General features: G+C 38.4%; 1 protein-coding gene across 45 annotated transcripts in view; it reads left to right on the forward strand.

The window, feature by feature from the left end:
* The window catches only part of LOC307195140 (regulating synaptic membrane exocytosis protein 1), a gene marked incomplete at both ends in the record, with an annotated part of 217032 nt that overhangs the window by 80033 nt on the left and 119981 nt on the right, over positions 1-17018 (forward strand). For 20 of the 45 annotated variants that reach the window (XM_079938967.1, XM_079938976.1, XM_079938957.1 and 17 more), the window contains one exon: positions 15592-15663. The exons of 21 other annotated variants lie outside the window; for them this stretch is intronic. In XM_079938967.1, coding sequence (XP_079795093.1) covers positions 15592-15663 — 72 coding nt within the window. Of the gene's footprint in view, positions 1-8437; positions 8522-15591; positions 15664-17018 lie in introns of all 45 variants that reach the window. 4 more of the 45 variants (XM_079938998.1, XM_079938999.1, XM_079938979.1 and 1 more) reach the window with 2 other exon arrangements.

A 17018-nucleotide genomic window follows, 5' to 3' on the forward strand; every position in this document is an offset into this window, starting at 1 on the left:
TGCATTTCCCCTCCCTTCTGTACACGCCTGTGTAGAGATGTGTGTATGTGGCGGAGCCAGAGGGAGCACATACACACATTTCTGTGGATGCCGTTGCAAATGGCGTGACGTGATTTGTAACTGCTTCTCGCTGCTGCTTTTCCCCTTTCGTTGCTGTTCAGTGGTTTTCTTTACACCTCCTCAGGGAGCCTTCGGTACGCTGATATGGTTGTGAGGGCCAGTGAGTTATCTGAAGGGGAAGATCACTTTCCTAGTACTTCCGCTGATAAATCGTATTTATAGGTGCAACTACAGTCTTCCATAAACGCAAAACAAGAATCTTATTTAGATAGAATACTTCCCTTGTGCATCTATATTCGGGTTTTTTTTAAATCAACTTGCTCTTTGATATAGATCGTTTTGCCTTAAATTATATTTCAACACAAAATAGTATGTTTATCATAGATTTCCTGATGCCTTACAAAAATAAAGGCACATTACATACACACGTACGTAATTTTGCTTAACACTTTACATTGATTGATTAATAAATAATTCTGACTTTAATTCATTGATCGTGTACTACGCTGTCTCCTAAGTGTGAGCAGCTAATTTTTCCATTGTGGTGGAACTTTCTATTCCAGTAAACTTGGTTATAATTGATAGTCTCGGTTATAATTGTTATCTCTTTTCGATTAGAAGTCATTCACTGGAAATTTGCATACTACCTCTTCACAAATCCCGAAGAAAAATGTTTAGTTGTGTTAATGTAACCCACTTTTCCTCTTCTTCAGAGGCTGCTTAAAGCTTTCCTTTAGCAATCTTTCTAGTCTGATTCTACTCATTTATTTATGAGATGTTTATTTCTGGAATTTAATGATTGGTACAGGTAGACATGTTCATTTTTTAGTGTCTTCATAAGATCCTACTAAAAATATCTACTTTTTAATTTTGTATTCTTTTGTATTTGCAAAATTTGTAATAGAAAACAATGGAATCTAACTTTTTGTATTTCTTTACATTTGTAGAAGAAATTTTAGTTGAAACGGGCTCTTCTTTAGTTGAATGGGCTCTTCTAAAATCACAGTTGAAATTGTTTCATTATTCTTGTTTGTTGTATATTTCCCCCAAAAAATATATACAAGAGTAGCAAGAAAAAATATTTTTATATTTTTTTACTTATTATTATTTCCTTATATGTTTCTGGTTAGTGTTAAAACAAGGATAGAATGAAGTCAGCGGAATCTTCTGACTACAACGGTACCCTAACATCTTAAATGTCATCTCTATTGGTTCTGTCTAAGGGAAATACAGTTTGAACCACATGCATAATTTTAAATTTTCTGCTTGCCATATTAAAATATGAAATTAACTTTAATACTTTAGTATATATCTGAAATATTATCATTTTAACATATAATCAGTTAAAAACTGTTAGTGAGATATTTTGCATTCCTTTTTTTTTTTTTTTTTTTTTTTTGCGGTACACGGGCCTCTCACTGCTGTGGCCTCTCCCATCGCAGAGCACAGGCTCTGGACGCGCAGGCTCAGTGGCCATGGCTCACAGGCCCGGCCGCTCCGTGGCATGTGGGATCCTCCTGGACCGGGGCACGAACCCACGTCCCCTGCATCGGCAGGCGGACTCCCAACCGCTGCGCCACCAGGGAAGCCCTGCATTCCTTTTTTCACAGTGCTCCTTGACCACTTGTGGCTACTACATTGGACAGTACAGTTTTATTCTGTCACTGAAGCCTGTCGAGCACGTGTTTTCTTGTTGCTCTGAAGCCAGAGAATTCACAGATCCATGTATTGGTGAATTTCATCTCTGATAATACCCTTAGAACAGGCCAACCTGTAGACAAATAATCTGGCCACGATTCTTTTACAGGTCATAGTGAGGTCTGAGTGCACTCACTTATGATACGTACTTTTGATAGAAGAGAAAATATGATTGAAACTTACATTCACTCTATCTATTGAATAAAAAATAAATTTCCCCTTAAAAAAAATGAAAGGGGACTGGAATTGGTGTTACTAATGTTCTTTAACTTATTGGGGTCAATTTGTTGTCAAGAAGAAAATAAAGTGAGATGAGTTCTCATCAGGAAATTTACAGATGCTGTAGGTGTGTCTTGGTGTGGAGGATGCCGTCCTTCTGCGCACAGACCTCTGAGCAGCTTCGAGACAGGACAGAGTAGGACCAGCAGTGGGGGCTTTGTGCTCTTTGGAAGATGCACCTGTAAGTCCCCAGACAGGACGTGAGGAGAGTAGGAACTGTGGAAGCTTTGAGAGTTTTCCAGGTTACTTAGTTCTGGTGACTGACCAGAGAGCTGATCAATGCCTGACATATACATAGTAGATATGATATTATAGAAAAGTTGTTAAAGACATAACTTCATATTCTTGAGATGGTGACCTATCAGTATTTCCACAGCCTTGTAACCTATCGAGGTCAAACAATTTGCTGATTCTAAACTATCTTGATGAACATGTGTATGCTGTTATACCTACTTAATGCCCTTTTCTGGAGTATCTTCACTAACTCTGAAAGCAAAGGAAGTTCTGTGTTAGTACAAAAGATGAAATTGTTAAAGCAGACTCGGTACCCCACACCGCACTTCACTGATTATTCCAATATAAAGGAGCGCCAGGCACAGTTAGCATGTTCTCTTCCCGAAGGACCCCAAAACCATCAGGCCGACCTTTTCTCCCTTATGAGGATGGTTTGGCCCAGGTTAACAGATGAATTTTGAGACAGGCACGTGGAAACACTGTTTGCAAAGGAAGTAATTTCTGTGTTTGAGCATCTCCATTATATAATATATTCTGTTGATTACACAACTAGCAAAAATACGTAGGGGTTACCCCATTGCCCCATCCAGTCATGACCCATAAGTCAGGAAATTTGGGGTTCATTTACAGTGAAAGATCTAGAAAGACTAGTTGTACCCTGCTGAAGACCTTGAATAGATAAGGACTCTCTTTTATCTTTTCTCTAGCAAATACCACTGCATGCAGGAGGTCTGGTCAAGGTCCCTGTACTTTCATCTGTGTCAAGGTCAGCTTGAGGTTATCGGTTCCCCCTTGTTCCCTGATCCGGAAGGAGTGAGTTCCAGGCCTGCTGTTAACCTTTCCTTTCCCGGGTTTTACAGCAGAATGTTGCTTACGTGTTCAGAAACACTGATTTCTAGAGCCACTGGAGAATGATTGCTTTCCTCGGATGTTTTATCTTCTTCCTTGACCTCTTCCAGAAATCTAACGTCTCCTTTCTTCAGCATCCTCTACAAATTCCCTAACACCTCTGTGCTGAGGCAGTCTCCTTTACAGGCTGCTTAACCTCCCTGTCTCTGTCTCCCCCTCAGCTTTCCTCTTTTACCCCACCCATCCCATCCCTGAAATTATATGTCTATCAGTCAAAAGTTTCCACACTGGGACATCCCTGGTCGCACAGTGGTTAAGAATCCGCCTGCCAATGCAGGGGACACGGGTTCGAGCCCTGGTCTGGGAAGATCCCACATGCCGCGGAGCAACTAAGCCCGTGAGCCACAACTACTGAGCCCTCGAACCACAACTAATGAGCCCGCGTGCCTAGAGCCCGTGCTCTGCAACAAGAGAAGCCACCGCAATGAGAAGCCTGCGCACCGCTACGAAGAGTAGCCCCCCCTCGACACAACTAGAGAAAGCCCGTGCACAGCAACGAAGACCTAACACAGCCAAAAATAAATAAATAAGCTTAAAAAAAACGTTTCCACACTAATACATATGGAGACAACACTCCACTGTAACTGGTCATGCCAGACCCTCCCCTGCAAACCAGGCCTAAATTTCTCGGTGGTTGGTAGACCCTGTGTGCATCAAAAGTCGAAATCGAATGCACTGTCTCCCTCAAATCCTCTGCAAGCAAAATGCTTTCTCTTCTGAAATGTCCCTGTACTTTGGCAGCTTTGACATATAACCATCCACAAAATCTGGAAATACTTCTGCTCCTTCGTCTCATTTGATGAGACAGGAAGTCCTATCCGTTCTCCTTCAAGAATCTCCAAGACAGATCCCGCCCCCCCGCTTCATTATACTATAGCCCATCCCCACTTCCGATGCCATTCTTGCCCCGTTAATTTCTCATAAGCTCTATTAATCGTTCTGTTCCTTTTTGTCTCAAGTCTTTTTCCCATTAAAATTGAAATACCCTTTTTCCTTTTTTGTCTGCCTAAAAATTCTCCTCATTCTTCAAAACAGGAAGTCAAATAACCATTTCGTCTATAAAACTTCTCTTAACCTCTCCCGCACATGCTTGCCTTTCCTTGCCAGGCAGAATTATTAACTCTCTTTTCTGGGCCCATGTAACATTACATGCGTTCTATTTCACTTAGTCACGCTTGTTTCTTCCACTAGATTGTACTCCTGGAGGTCAGGGATCGTATTTGGCCTTGCCATCTCTTGCGATAGCATTATTATTTTTTACTTAGTACATGTTCCATCTGGGGCTTTGGGGGAACTTCAAAAACACCCCATATTTTCTGCTCCCGGATCTGTGTCCAGTTGTGAGCTAGACCCAAGAACTGCAAGGTGGGGGATCTAATTATCACCGTAAATACAGTGAACAAGTTCAGAAGCTAGACTTCAGGTTGTAAGCTTGCCGGTGACTCACCAAGAGGCTGCCACACTTTCTGAACCACGAGAGGCTTCTGCCTTCTGAGGGCTGCTGTGCAGGTTGATTTGCTGTGGGGTTTGCTGTTTGCAGGCAGACTGATTAGGAAGGAGGAATCCAGAAAGGGCTAAGTCATCAGTGCCTGATTCTTTAACACAAAGTCCCCCTCCTCCCTCCTTGGGGTGGAGAGAGGCCCGAAGTAGGACTTGAAGGAATTTCCCTCCACATGGAAACACGAGGCCTAAGAGAAAGGAAGTTCCTACCTAAAACTTAACTGTAACTTCAATTGAAATAAATAAACTTTATGCCAAAGTATAAGCACCTATATTAATTTTCACTTAAAATAGGATTGGGGAAAATGTTTCAAAGAACTAAATGAATAATGGGAATAGACAATAAAAATATGTACTGTATAATCAGATCTCTAGTCTGTTCAGGGTTGGTGTCTAATATGACAGAACTTCACAGATATTTTTTGTGTGTGCTATTTAGGGAATGAATGGTTTACATTTCCATATAATCTCTCTTTTAGATAGTTAAGCTGCTTAGCCATGCTCTGCCAGGACATATGCACCACTGAAAGATGTGTAAATATGCAGGCATACATACGAATGACACATTTAAACACACGCACTTTTGTTGTAAGGTATATCCTTGCTGGGGGGAAGAGCCCCAATGTAAGAACCATTTCATTGCTTGCTGAGGACTGTCAGTTCTATGTCCTTATATCTCCTCGGTGGGTCCCCTTACTGCTGTTGATTTCTTTTTCTTTTTTTTTTTTTTTTTGCGGTACGCGGGCCTCTCACTGTTGTGGCCTCTCCCGCCGCGGAGCACAGGCTCCGGACGCACAGGCTCAGCGGCCATGGCTCACGGGCCCAGCCGCTCCGCGGCATGTGGGATCTTCCCGGACCGGGGCACGAACCGGTGTCCCCTGCATCGGCAGGCAGACTCTCAACCACTGCGCCACCAGGGAAAACCACCGCTGTTGATTTCTTAGTTAAGTTTCTTATTACTTCTTACCAGTATTACCCCCAAACCTCAAATCTTATCCTTTTATTATCTACTTAAATATTTGCAAATATTTATTCATTACTTATTCTGTGCTGGGTGTAGTTGATGTAACTGCCCAAACAAAGCAAAGCAAGACACTGTAGCCCCTTATTTGGGGAGGCCCCAGCCTGTTCCTTCAGTTCCACAGCCACCAGAGTGACCCTTCCCCTCCTGCTCTGAGCACAGAGAAAAGGATGGGCTCCCAACAAATAGATGTTTCGGAATTAATGAGTTTAGAATACCTGAGATTAAAGCACTTATAATGCAACTAAGGTAACCCGCAGGCAAGACAGTTGGGAAGAAAAATCAAGAAGGGGCTGTTTTAGTTCAGTTTCGTGATTAATGACTCCAGTGTAGCCTGCCATGTTCGCTTCTAGCATGAAAACGGACGTCGAAGGTGTGTGTTCTGCTCAATAATAAGGGAATAGATTCTAATTTTGGTCCTTCTGTGTGATAGGAGAAACAGAGAAAGAAGTTGGACACATTTTAAAAACATATAAAACGTTAGTATATTTCAAGCTCACAAATGCATGATATTAAAACTTATGTGATGTCTGTTCTTTGGACAAAAATTGGGTATAATTTGATCCTACTCTCATCATATCAAAGATATGAGGGTGAAGCAAACATTTATGTTATTGGGACTGCATATCAGCATATTCAGAAGGACTTTGAGTGCACAGGTGTACATGTATGATGCTAAATATTTCTAAAAGTTTACCTTTTAATAGCTTGCATTCACAATGCCTTGTTTCTAAACGTACACCCTCTCTTTCATGGCCTTCCCTGCATGTTTCATAATTATAGCATTTTTCTTTACTTTTCATGTTTAAATAAACACAAGGACTGGAATTTTGCCTCAGGAAGCAAGGTTATTCATAATCTTGTCAAGTGAATATTACTTATTCCTTCAAAAATGTTTAAAGAAAAACATATCAACTCTGTATTTTTAAAGAACACCTTAAGTTTTCTCATGACTGAGTACAACTGCATGTGAAAAACACTAGCTATAATTGTTTTCAACGGTTTTAGAAATGTTTTTCTTTATTGTGTCTGCAGAACAAAAGCCAGTAAGGTGCAAAGCTACATTTTCAAGCCTTCCGATTGGATTGACCAACTATATGCTCACTTAAAATAATTCAGTAATTTGAAATGAAGGCAAATTTGTTTTTAATTTCACAAACACATAACACCTTCCAGAGGACATGCCACACAGTTTTCTCTTCTGCCCAAATTCTGCTTTCAAGTATCTTTGTTTGCTTCACGGCTTCCTCAGAGCCCTCCTTCCATCCATCCAAGGCTGAGTGATGACAAAGAGTCTTCCCAGGGGCTTTCAGAGAAGAGCACCTGCTGACTAAAGGTATCCTGGTCACATGTTGATAGCCCTCTGCTGCTTTTGTCCAAATTGTGTAATAAGTCCACGAAGCCAAGTTAACGGCAAAAAGAGATGGCTCTTAAAAAATGTTACGACTGGTCTTCTTTGGATTATTATAAAATCGTATAGTTAGACGAGTCTTAAACCCCATTCAGTGATCCCTTGTTGCATATGAGGAAGCCAATACGCAGAGAAATTATCCTGCTTAAAATGTTCATCTCGAATATATTCAAATTTCCAAATTTGGGCCGTCCAGTCCCTTACGGCCTCTTTTCAGTATTTGCCCGGATGTCTGTAATTTGTGGTTATGCAGAGACAGAATCTCAAGATAGTTTAACAAGAGAATGAACCAAGTTTCAAACTTTTATTTAACTGTTAATCATAAAAACAGTATTCTTGTAAATGCTAAAATAAGAAAACCACTGTCTACCCCATGAAGACATACCTTTGCAAGTAAAGATTAACAAGATTTTTTGAAGGTAATACTATTTTACAATGGCATTTATCTGTATTTCCCACTTTTATCCATCAGTGGGTTTTGCTGACAATTTTTTCATTTCAGTTACTAACCCTGCAGTTTTCCCCCAGAAAGCTTGTTAAGACTTCACTGGTAGCGTCTCCATGAATCATTTCTTCATGTTATTGTTTCCACACTAGAGAGTAGTTTTTTGTTTTTTTTTTTTTTTTTTTTGTGGTACGCGGGCCTCTCACCGTTGTGGCCTCTCCCATTGCGGAGCACAGGCTCCGGATGCGCAGGCTCAGCGGCCATGGCTCACGGGCCCAGCTGCTCCGCAGCATGTGGGATCTTCCCGGACCGGGGCACGAACCCCTGTCCCCTGCATTGGCAGGCGGACTCTCAACCACTGCGCCACCAGGGAAGCCCTAGAGAGTAGTTTTATTTCTTCCACTTAAACTATGCTTCTGCTTTGTATGAAATTCACACACCTCATTTGCCACTTTATCCAGTAATTTCAAGACCTCGTATCAAATAAGCATTGGTGGCTTCTTAAATCTATTTTATTCAGGCATCTATCTGCCTGATTCTTAAGGATGCATCTTTGTAAAGTTATACATATGTATTTATGTGTAGGTATAGTTTCGCAGACACACACCACATTTAAAAGAACAAAATTACACAGGAGATTTCAAACATCTTCCCAAATAAGTTGTTTCTCTATTCACATGTCAGGCTACAAGTTTTATTTTCCTACAATATTGTCATTTATCTTTCCAAGGCCTGCAAAAATGAAGAGTAAATTATGGAGCAAAGAATCTACACTTTGACTTTTTGGGGTGATTTTCCAGTCCTCTTGTTCCATATATTCTTTTATTTTAGGAGTTACTAAATGTCTTGTTTTTTCCTGTCTTGTTCATTGGGCAAACAGGGGTAGATGGTCCCCCTCTCTAGATAGGAGACGGCCTCCTAGCCCCAGGATTCAAATCCAGCATGCGTCTCCGGAGAATGACAGGTACTAGTCACTTCCTCCCCACAGACAAGTGGCTTCCAGAGGCCGGCAGGCCACCAAGTGGAGGGTAGCCAAGAGCCATGTGGTTATGATGCCTTCCTTTTAGGGGCCAGAGCGTAAGAGGTGGTGATTCCCACACTAAATGCATCCACCTCTGATAAAGCACCTTAGAATGTTTCCTGAAGTGAAGCTAGCACGCACAGGGCATGGTGTAAACACAGTGAAGTCGGGTCCAGCGGGAGAGTTCTCTCTTAATGAGCGTTTGTCTTAGGGTTTCGATTTTCTAGAAACATATTTAACTATCGATTTTGTCTACACTTGACTAAATTAAGATTCTCAGGTGCTTTAAACTGTATTAAAATCTATCACAGAGCCTGTTCTTTTGTTATACTGGTTGATGATCTGATCTTCATCGTTTTGTTAATAATGAAGTTTAGGCTTTGGGGCCTATTCCCTGATTTAAGACAGAATACCTCGTTCTTATCTATTTTATGAATATTGTGTTTTTAAGCCAAGTATTGTCCAGGGCTAGGGTCAGTCAACAAGGTAGGTTTTTAAAAATAACATCAGTGCTTTGAATCTACTTCATGCTGTGATGTCACAAGTGCCACACTATGTATTTCCACTGCTTTGTTTTCCTCCTTGGGTGTTGCTCACCCAATTCTCCTCTTTTGTGATGGCTCTTATACGTAGGCCATGTCGTTTCCCAACTGGCTACAAAAGGTTATGGGTGTTTTGACTGCTTCTCTTCTGGTGAAGCAGAAATTCAGTCATCACATGGGTGACATCTTATTTAGTATATTTCAATTTGAAAGGAAAACTAAACGCCGTCACTCAGAAAAGATTAATAAGTCATCTTACAAATGTTGGACCCCAAGGCGGTATTTTATGGAGGCTTTTTGAATATTTTATTATGGTTTAATCTTTAACACCTTTACCTCTGAATATGACTTACGTATTTGGAATTTAAATCTAGTTCCTTCTACTGCTAACTGATTTCTAGGATAGAATTTATGAGACTAGAAAAATTAGTAAAATCTCCAATGTAAAAATTATTACAAACTTAAAGTTTTTTCAGATAAGAATATAAAATAATGGTATAAATAAAATTTTAAAATGTGCACCCACATTGCTACTCATTCATTCAGCAAAAGTTTTTTGTGCATTTACTGTGTGCACTATTCTAATGGCTAGAGTCACAACAGTGTTTAAGAAAAGCAGTGTCATGGCCATGAAGGAACTTCGAATTTCCTCTTATAAGAGACTATCCTGGATTTCATCTTATGTAATGATTGCTAGAGTATAAGACGATTAAGTGTGATGGTCTCTGTAGTGAATATAAATGTAAGTTTATCTGGGTTTAGGATAAGCAACGTGGAAATCCAAATAGTAGTTTTAGTTCTTACATACATGAGATGAAGATTAGTTGAAGATTAGTTGTCTTTTAGTAACATGTGAATTATGTTATTTGATTTCATAGATTTTATATATAATTTTAAAGGTAGATTTTAGAAGCAGAAATAGTCCTTTTAGATAAGATTATTAAAGGAAACTCTTCCTAATACATAATTCTGAACATACATTTTACTTTTCATTATGATTTATTTATAAGTAAATTCTGTATTCAACAAAAGGAAATACATTTTAAATGGCTTGATACTATGATATATTACTGTTGGGAACAGAATGTTATTTACAATAAGTTTTTATTATTAAAATATATAAGTGCTTATAAAAATGAGAGAGAAATTACCGCGTCAGCTGACGCTAAATTCATAGGTAACCATGGCAACCGCTCAGGAACACAACACTTGCATTTCACCTCCTATTAGCTTCATTTACTCATTCAGAAGTTTCTGCCAGTTCACAAATGAGGTGAACATGGCGTCAGATTTGGAGACAGTGAATGTTCATAAGAATTTTGCCATCAGGTGACTTTTGCCCTAGGTCACTGGTTGCTAAAAAAAAAAATTCTAAAATCAGTGACAATGTATATAATCGCCTTTGGATGTCCGGTATCAAGGCATATTTGATTATTTTGAAACTAACATAGTAATACAGTAAGTAAATATTTGCTTAAGAGAGCTCTCTAGTAAGTTGGAAAGCATTGAGTTGCCGTCTTATTTCACACAGTGCGTGTGTTCACACACACACACAATTTTTAATGTAGCATTTCTCCATAATTTAATTTCAACAGTAAGAAATCTTGATGTCATCTCAAGTGGTACAATAGCTTTATTTGGAATTAACATGGAAGCATGTTTCTCTAGATGGAGGAATTTTCCTAGAAGTTGTAGGATTTTGTAAAACAAGGATGAGGAAAAAATACGTAAGTTTGGAACCCCAGGGAATGTTTGTGACTTTAAAATTCTAGTGAAAATTTTCTTGCAAAATTTTAAAAATATTGAAAATTTTAAGAATCATCACTCCAATAACAAAGTATTTCTTTGTAAATGGCATTATTTTAATATATAAATAGTAACTTTTATGAATCTGTGTGCACATAACTCTGTTATGAATCTTAGTAAAATTGAGAGCTACTTGTGGCTTCAAATTAAGCAAAATTTGTGAGTGGCAAGTTAGAAAAAATGTATTTTAATAGATCCCTGAAGCATTGAGGTTTTGATTTTAGTGCTCACAGTTGAATGCATCATCCTTAAGTGAAAGGCAAGTATAAATTACTGTTATTATTAATATTATTATCACCATCTAATTCAACTTTTTGGTAAATATTTTTTCAAGAAAACACAACATATTCTTTTTAAATTAAAAACAATGTTTTGATAGTGACCGTTCTAATAAATGTGAGTTCTTACTTGGTACATTTTGGGATGTATGTTGATACTTCATTGGCTTGAAGTTACTGACTCCGTTGTTTTGATTGAGAATGTTTTTGCATCATTGTACATGATATTTTTAAGGAGGCAATTTATTGATGTGACTTAAACAAAATGGAAAATATTTGATAAAATCACATTATTTTCCAGGAGTTTAAATTAAAGTATCCCACTGTGTTTAAAATTAATTCCTGAATTATTCTGCTAATCTAGTTCTGATTTCTTTTGCAACTTGGAAGCAGCTACTTGCCTATAGGAATCTTTATCCTTAAATATCAAGTGGTTTCTTTTGATTCAAAGTGGATGAATCTTCTTTCTCCATTGAAAATATTTATGAGATAAAGAAATGACCCACTTTTTCACTTCCAGAATTCATCATACTTGCCACATAGATGCAGACTTAATGTAGAACCACCTATAAATTCAGTGCATCACTAATCATTTTTGTTTGCTTTATAACATCCTTTATCATCTGTGCTTTTCCAAGATGTCCTTTTCTTAAATGAATGAAATGTACCCATGTACTGAAATACTTAGTGAGTCTGTTTAATGGCTATAGTCATATACATAAATATCAATAATAAACAAAAGGGTAAATATATCTTAATGGTATGCATCCATCTTCACCGTATGTGAACATTTCTTGTTTAGGTAGATTCTGTTTAAATTTAATTTTTTCCTTCCCAAAATTATGAGGAAACAAGATGATAGAGATTTGCATTTCACATTAATCCATCTGGATAGGCAACCAAAATATAGACATAAAGATTCTTACGATATCAGTGTTAATTATAATTAAAACATTATGTGGTAGAATTTATTACATTTTCCCCAAAGCAGACTATATTTTCATCTTATTAGCATGTTAATTTTCCACTTTAATAGAATTGTAGTATCTTCAGAAAAGTTTTATTTATCAATGTCTTCAGGGAGTTGCTCTAACTGAATTTAGTTATAGATGAGGAAAGGAAAGTGGCCCAGAAACAGATTTTAACAAGTGCCTTTCTTTTCATTAGTACATTTTATGAATCTTTACACTTAATCTAATAGAGAATAATAATTAAAAATGGAACTTCCAGAAAATTAGACTTAATTAGGAATGCCCTCACTTTTTGATTATTACTCTTGCTTCCATTTAATAATACAATAATTATTGTTACACCTTACATTTGAATATACCTTTATAGCTTTTAAGGATCTTAATTTGTGCCCTGTGAACTGGGAGGCTCGATGGCAGAGGGGGCGGGAACCTAGGACCATGGGCCAGGATGGTGCCTCACCAGCTGACTCAGACCCATATTCCCTTGGACAAGTCACTTAACCTTCCTGGGACTTATTTTCCTCATCTGTAGATTTAGGTGGCTGTAGATGGACTAGCTGAATGCTGATGGCCCTCAAGACTCTAAAACTGAGTCCATGCTGCCTGGTTGCATCATGATGAACATGTGTTGGGCCAGTAATGATGACTGACACCTCATTATGCATAAGGCAGTAACCAGAGGGCATTTCTTATTTATGGTATCTTAGATTTTACCAAAGACCAGAAAACAATGCCAAGTTTTATGTCTAAATTTATTTGATTTGATGTAAGCTGAACTGTATAACCCTGATTAGGTTTTTACTTGTCGTAACCTTTTAGATTCTCAAATTCCAGTAGAATATTACAAAATATTACTTTTTTAACCACCCAGCCAACATATATTTATTGAGAAGCTACTATGTCCTGGGTGTTGATGTTACAGTAATAACCCAAACACAGTTCCTGCCCATGAGGAACTTAGGAAAGAGTAATGTAAGGCAGAAGGTAGTTCCTTTCACTGTGATCCATTTTATGATCACATGATCAATAGTTTCAGGGAAATAGTACAAGAATATAAATTGATGGTTTTAACCTCTCCTGTTTACGTATCATAAGACCCTATTCCAAGAAAGAGCTGTGTTTAAACATACAATATATTCATAGCTATAACTTAGGATTTGGGGTAGAAAAGACAGTAGGATTTTCTATTTTCTTCTCTATTCTTGCTTTACACTGAATTATTACAATCAAGTGAATGTCATTTTAACTCAACTTGAAGATTCTTTTAAGTGGTTAGAAGAATTATAAAGACATGCCCTTTGTAGGAAACTTTAGAAGAATCTTCAGTAAAGTACGTTTCTGTGGCATTTGAAGAGGAAAAAAAAGGGCATCCATGGGTTAAACACTAAAACAAGGACAAAAGTTAGATGCATGAACCTCTGCATGAATATTTGTCATCCAGTTATGGGACATGGAGTTTGATACTCTTACACATGAATAAGAGTCTTTATCTTCAAGAAACAAATATATATTATTATCATTTTAAATAATACTTTTATAGCATTGATCTCTTCCTATTTTAAGTAATGCTAAAAGCACTACAAATCCTTGTTCTATGTAATACTGCAAAAAACTACAAATACTACAATACAAATACTGAGTAATACTGAAATATTTAGAGTTAGCAAATCTGTAAGGTGATAGTGTTCTTATTGCCATTTTGCAGGTGGAAAACACTGAGGCCCAGAGAGGCTAAGTAACTTGACTCAAATCATCCAGCTGGTCAGAAACAGAGTAGAGATCAAACCCAGTTTGGCTCTAGAGTCCGTGCTTTTAGCTACTATGATCCAGTGTCATTTATGCCACAGATGCAACGCATTCATGGACATTGAGATTCTAGACTCTTAGTTTGACATGTAAGAACCATGTGAGTGAGAGCAAATGACTTAACCCCTCTAAGCCCAGAGTTTTCCTGGGGAATGGACTGATTTCCAACTAGTCAAGGGATGCGGTAAGGAGAGATGCCCCTCCTCTGTCACATCCCTTTTGCCACCTCAGAAGCGAGATGTCAGAGTCATGAAAGTCTCAAGGATACACAGCTGGAACCCGAATTCTAAACCCAGATTCTGAGTTTGAGGGCAAACTCACGTGAGCCGAGCAAGTGGCAGCAGGGAGAGAGGAGGGGCGGGACGAGCATCCCCAGAAGCGCACGCGCCCTATGACGCGGACCTGGCACTTTGATGTGCGTCCCTGTGCCTGGACCTATGCTGGATTTCAGAGCATCTGGCCTTAACAAGTAAAAGGAGTAGAGACAAGAGACTAGATCTTAAAGTTTCTCATCACAAGGAAAGAAAATTTCTAGCTAGTGGTGGTGGGCGTTGACTAGGCTTATTGCGGTGGTCATTTTGTCATATTCACAAATATTGAATAATTATGTCATACACCTGAAACTAGTACGATGTTACATGTTAATAATATCTCCAAAAAAGACAGTTTTCTCCTTAACATTGTGGGAAGGAAGGGATAGCAGGAAATAAAAATAAGAATAAATTGTAGACAATCAATTATCAAGATAAACTATAATGTTTTTTATGGTTTCTCTGTTTTGTTTTAAAGAAGTGAGTTTCTTGACCACAATATTTTTTTTTCTTTCAAATATATTGTAGTCCAGACACGTTTTAGGTTGAATGGACATATGTAAGCTGCCTTGGGGAAACAAACTCTACGTATAAGCATTATTTCTATAGGAAAATGCATTTCGGGTTTCAAATGTTCGATGTACATACCTACCTTTAGAACACAGAGTAAATCAGGAACTTTATTCGTTCTTTGACTTGTGACGTATGATTAGGTTTTTAAAATGCTACATGATTGCAAAAGTATCTTTATGACCATTTTTAAAGTAATTTGAATAGTTGATTTTTAAATACTTTTATTTATGTCAAACACGTTTCCCTAGAGCATTTTTCTTCTCTTTTCTTCATAATTTTGGGGGAGAAAAAAAGCCAAGGAGAACATCTTTGTAGCCCCACGTTTCAACCTGTCAGAGTGGAGGGCACTTCCCCCGTGTGTGGTCTTTCAGCACCTAAACCACAACTGTCATCACGTTTACCATCACTGCGTTTCACCGTTGAGTTTGTTTCTTCCTCAGGAAGGCACAGTTGCCAGCAGGAACCCCCATGACCTCAAGACTGTAGACTTAACGCATCTACACTGATGGGGTGTCAGCTTCTGTGTCTCCTGTTGGGAAACTTGTGTCTTCCACACAGTACCAGTTCTGGTTTTTATTTTCATTTTATTTTAAAAAGTACGGGCTGACAAAACCATTTAGGTACAATAGTTGCCATTTTTCATGTCTATTGCTTTTATCATTGTATGAGATGACCGTAGCTTGATTCATCATATGTTTTGTATTTCTTTAACATTTCATTCCACAGGCACTCCAGAAAGTCTGAAAGATCTAGCACCCAAAAACAGACTAGGAAAGGCACTGCCTCTGATGCAGAAAGGTAGGCTTGGTGTTGTGATGTGCGGCATCTTCTGTTTCACTGAGATGTTCTGGGGCGCCTTCTCTATCATTTGACATGTGCTGAAACACAGTGCTTAAAGACATTCGTGTAAAGAAATCTCCTATACGGGAATAGCCTCGTTCAAAAAATGAGATGGGTAATTTGAAGGCAGCCCTTAAGTCTTAGGGCTTAAGAAAATTCTCATGCATTTCTCTTAGTGATCATTCCGATTACTGAAGAGGATTAAATCCAGTGCATTCCTATATCCATAGTAAGACATCAGTACTTAGTTTCTGAAACCATTGAAATGTTACCAATGAATGTATTACCTGAAATATGCAAATATTTTGAGCGTCTGTTACTTATCTGAATGACGCCAACTTCTTAAATATCTCTACGAATGGATAATCTAAGAGTCTACTTGTAATTACAACCTAAGATATTTGCTGAGTTAATATAGAAATTAAGGGATTACTGATCATTTGTTTGCAATTCATTCGTTGCCACAAGTTTTTTAAATACTTTTAGGTACAAGATACTGACAGATTTTTTACGTAGCTGTAAAAAAAAAACACCAAAAAATCCAATTAACGTGTATCCAGTATTGAGAGCATGCAGGGTGATATAGTTGTAAGTGAATGCGTGCCTTCGAGCATCACTGCTGCCGTAGAGGTGTGCACAACGTACAGTGAGAACACAGGGAAAAGAGGTGGCTGCAATGAGATTAGGAAATAGGTCATAAACAGGTGGCACTTGAGCTAATCCAGGTGTATGAAAGTACATGTGAAGAGCAGTGTGTTCTGTGAGAAGGGAACAGTATTAGAGAACACTGAGCCTTGACATATCCTCTTGAGTTTGGGGAAACCATACCCATTTTGGGCGGGAAAATAGGATTCCTATCAGGAGTTGGGAGAGAGGGATGAAAACAAAACGGGAGAAATCCTTAGAGACTGTTATAAATGACCTCGTGTGCCATGGTGTAGAATTTCAACTTCTACCTTATTCATCCATGAGCCACGGACAGGCTTTAAACGTGAGAAGTAGATGATTAGTTTTGAGTTCCAGAATTATAGATCACTTTAACAACACTTTGGAAGGTAAATTGAAGGACCCAGGTGTAAGATGCAAGACACCAGCTAGGCTGTTACAATAGGCTTGGAGAGGGGGTCTGTACACTTCAGTGATCCATGCAGTTAACGAATATGTACACCACTATGTGTTAATTTCGAGGAATAAAATAGCGAGCAGCAAAAAGGGGAGCTTCCAGAAGATATTACCTCTGAGATGAGGTCAGAAAACTGAGTCGGTATTAGTCACATCAAGGGTTGTGTGTGAAGAGGAGATGGATTGGTTCC

This window comes from Stenella coeruleoalba (assembly GCF_951394435.1).
Source record: "Stenella coeruleoalba genome assembly, chromosome: 12".
In the NCBI taxonomy this organism is placed as follows: domain Eukaryota; kingdom Metazoa; phylum Chordata; class Mammalia; order Artiodactyla; family Delphinidae; genus Stenella; species Stenella coeruleoalba.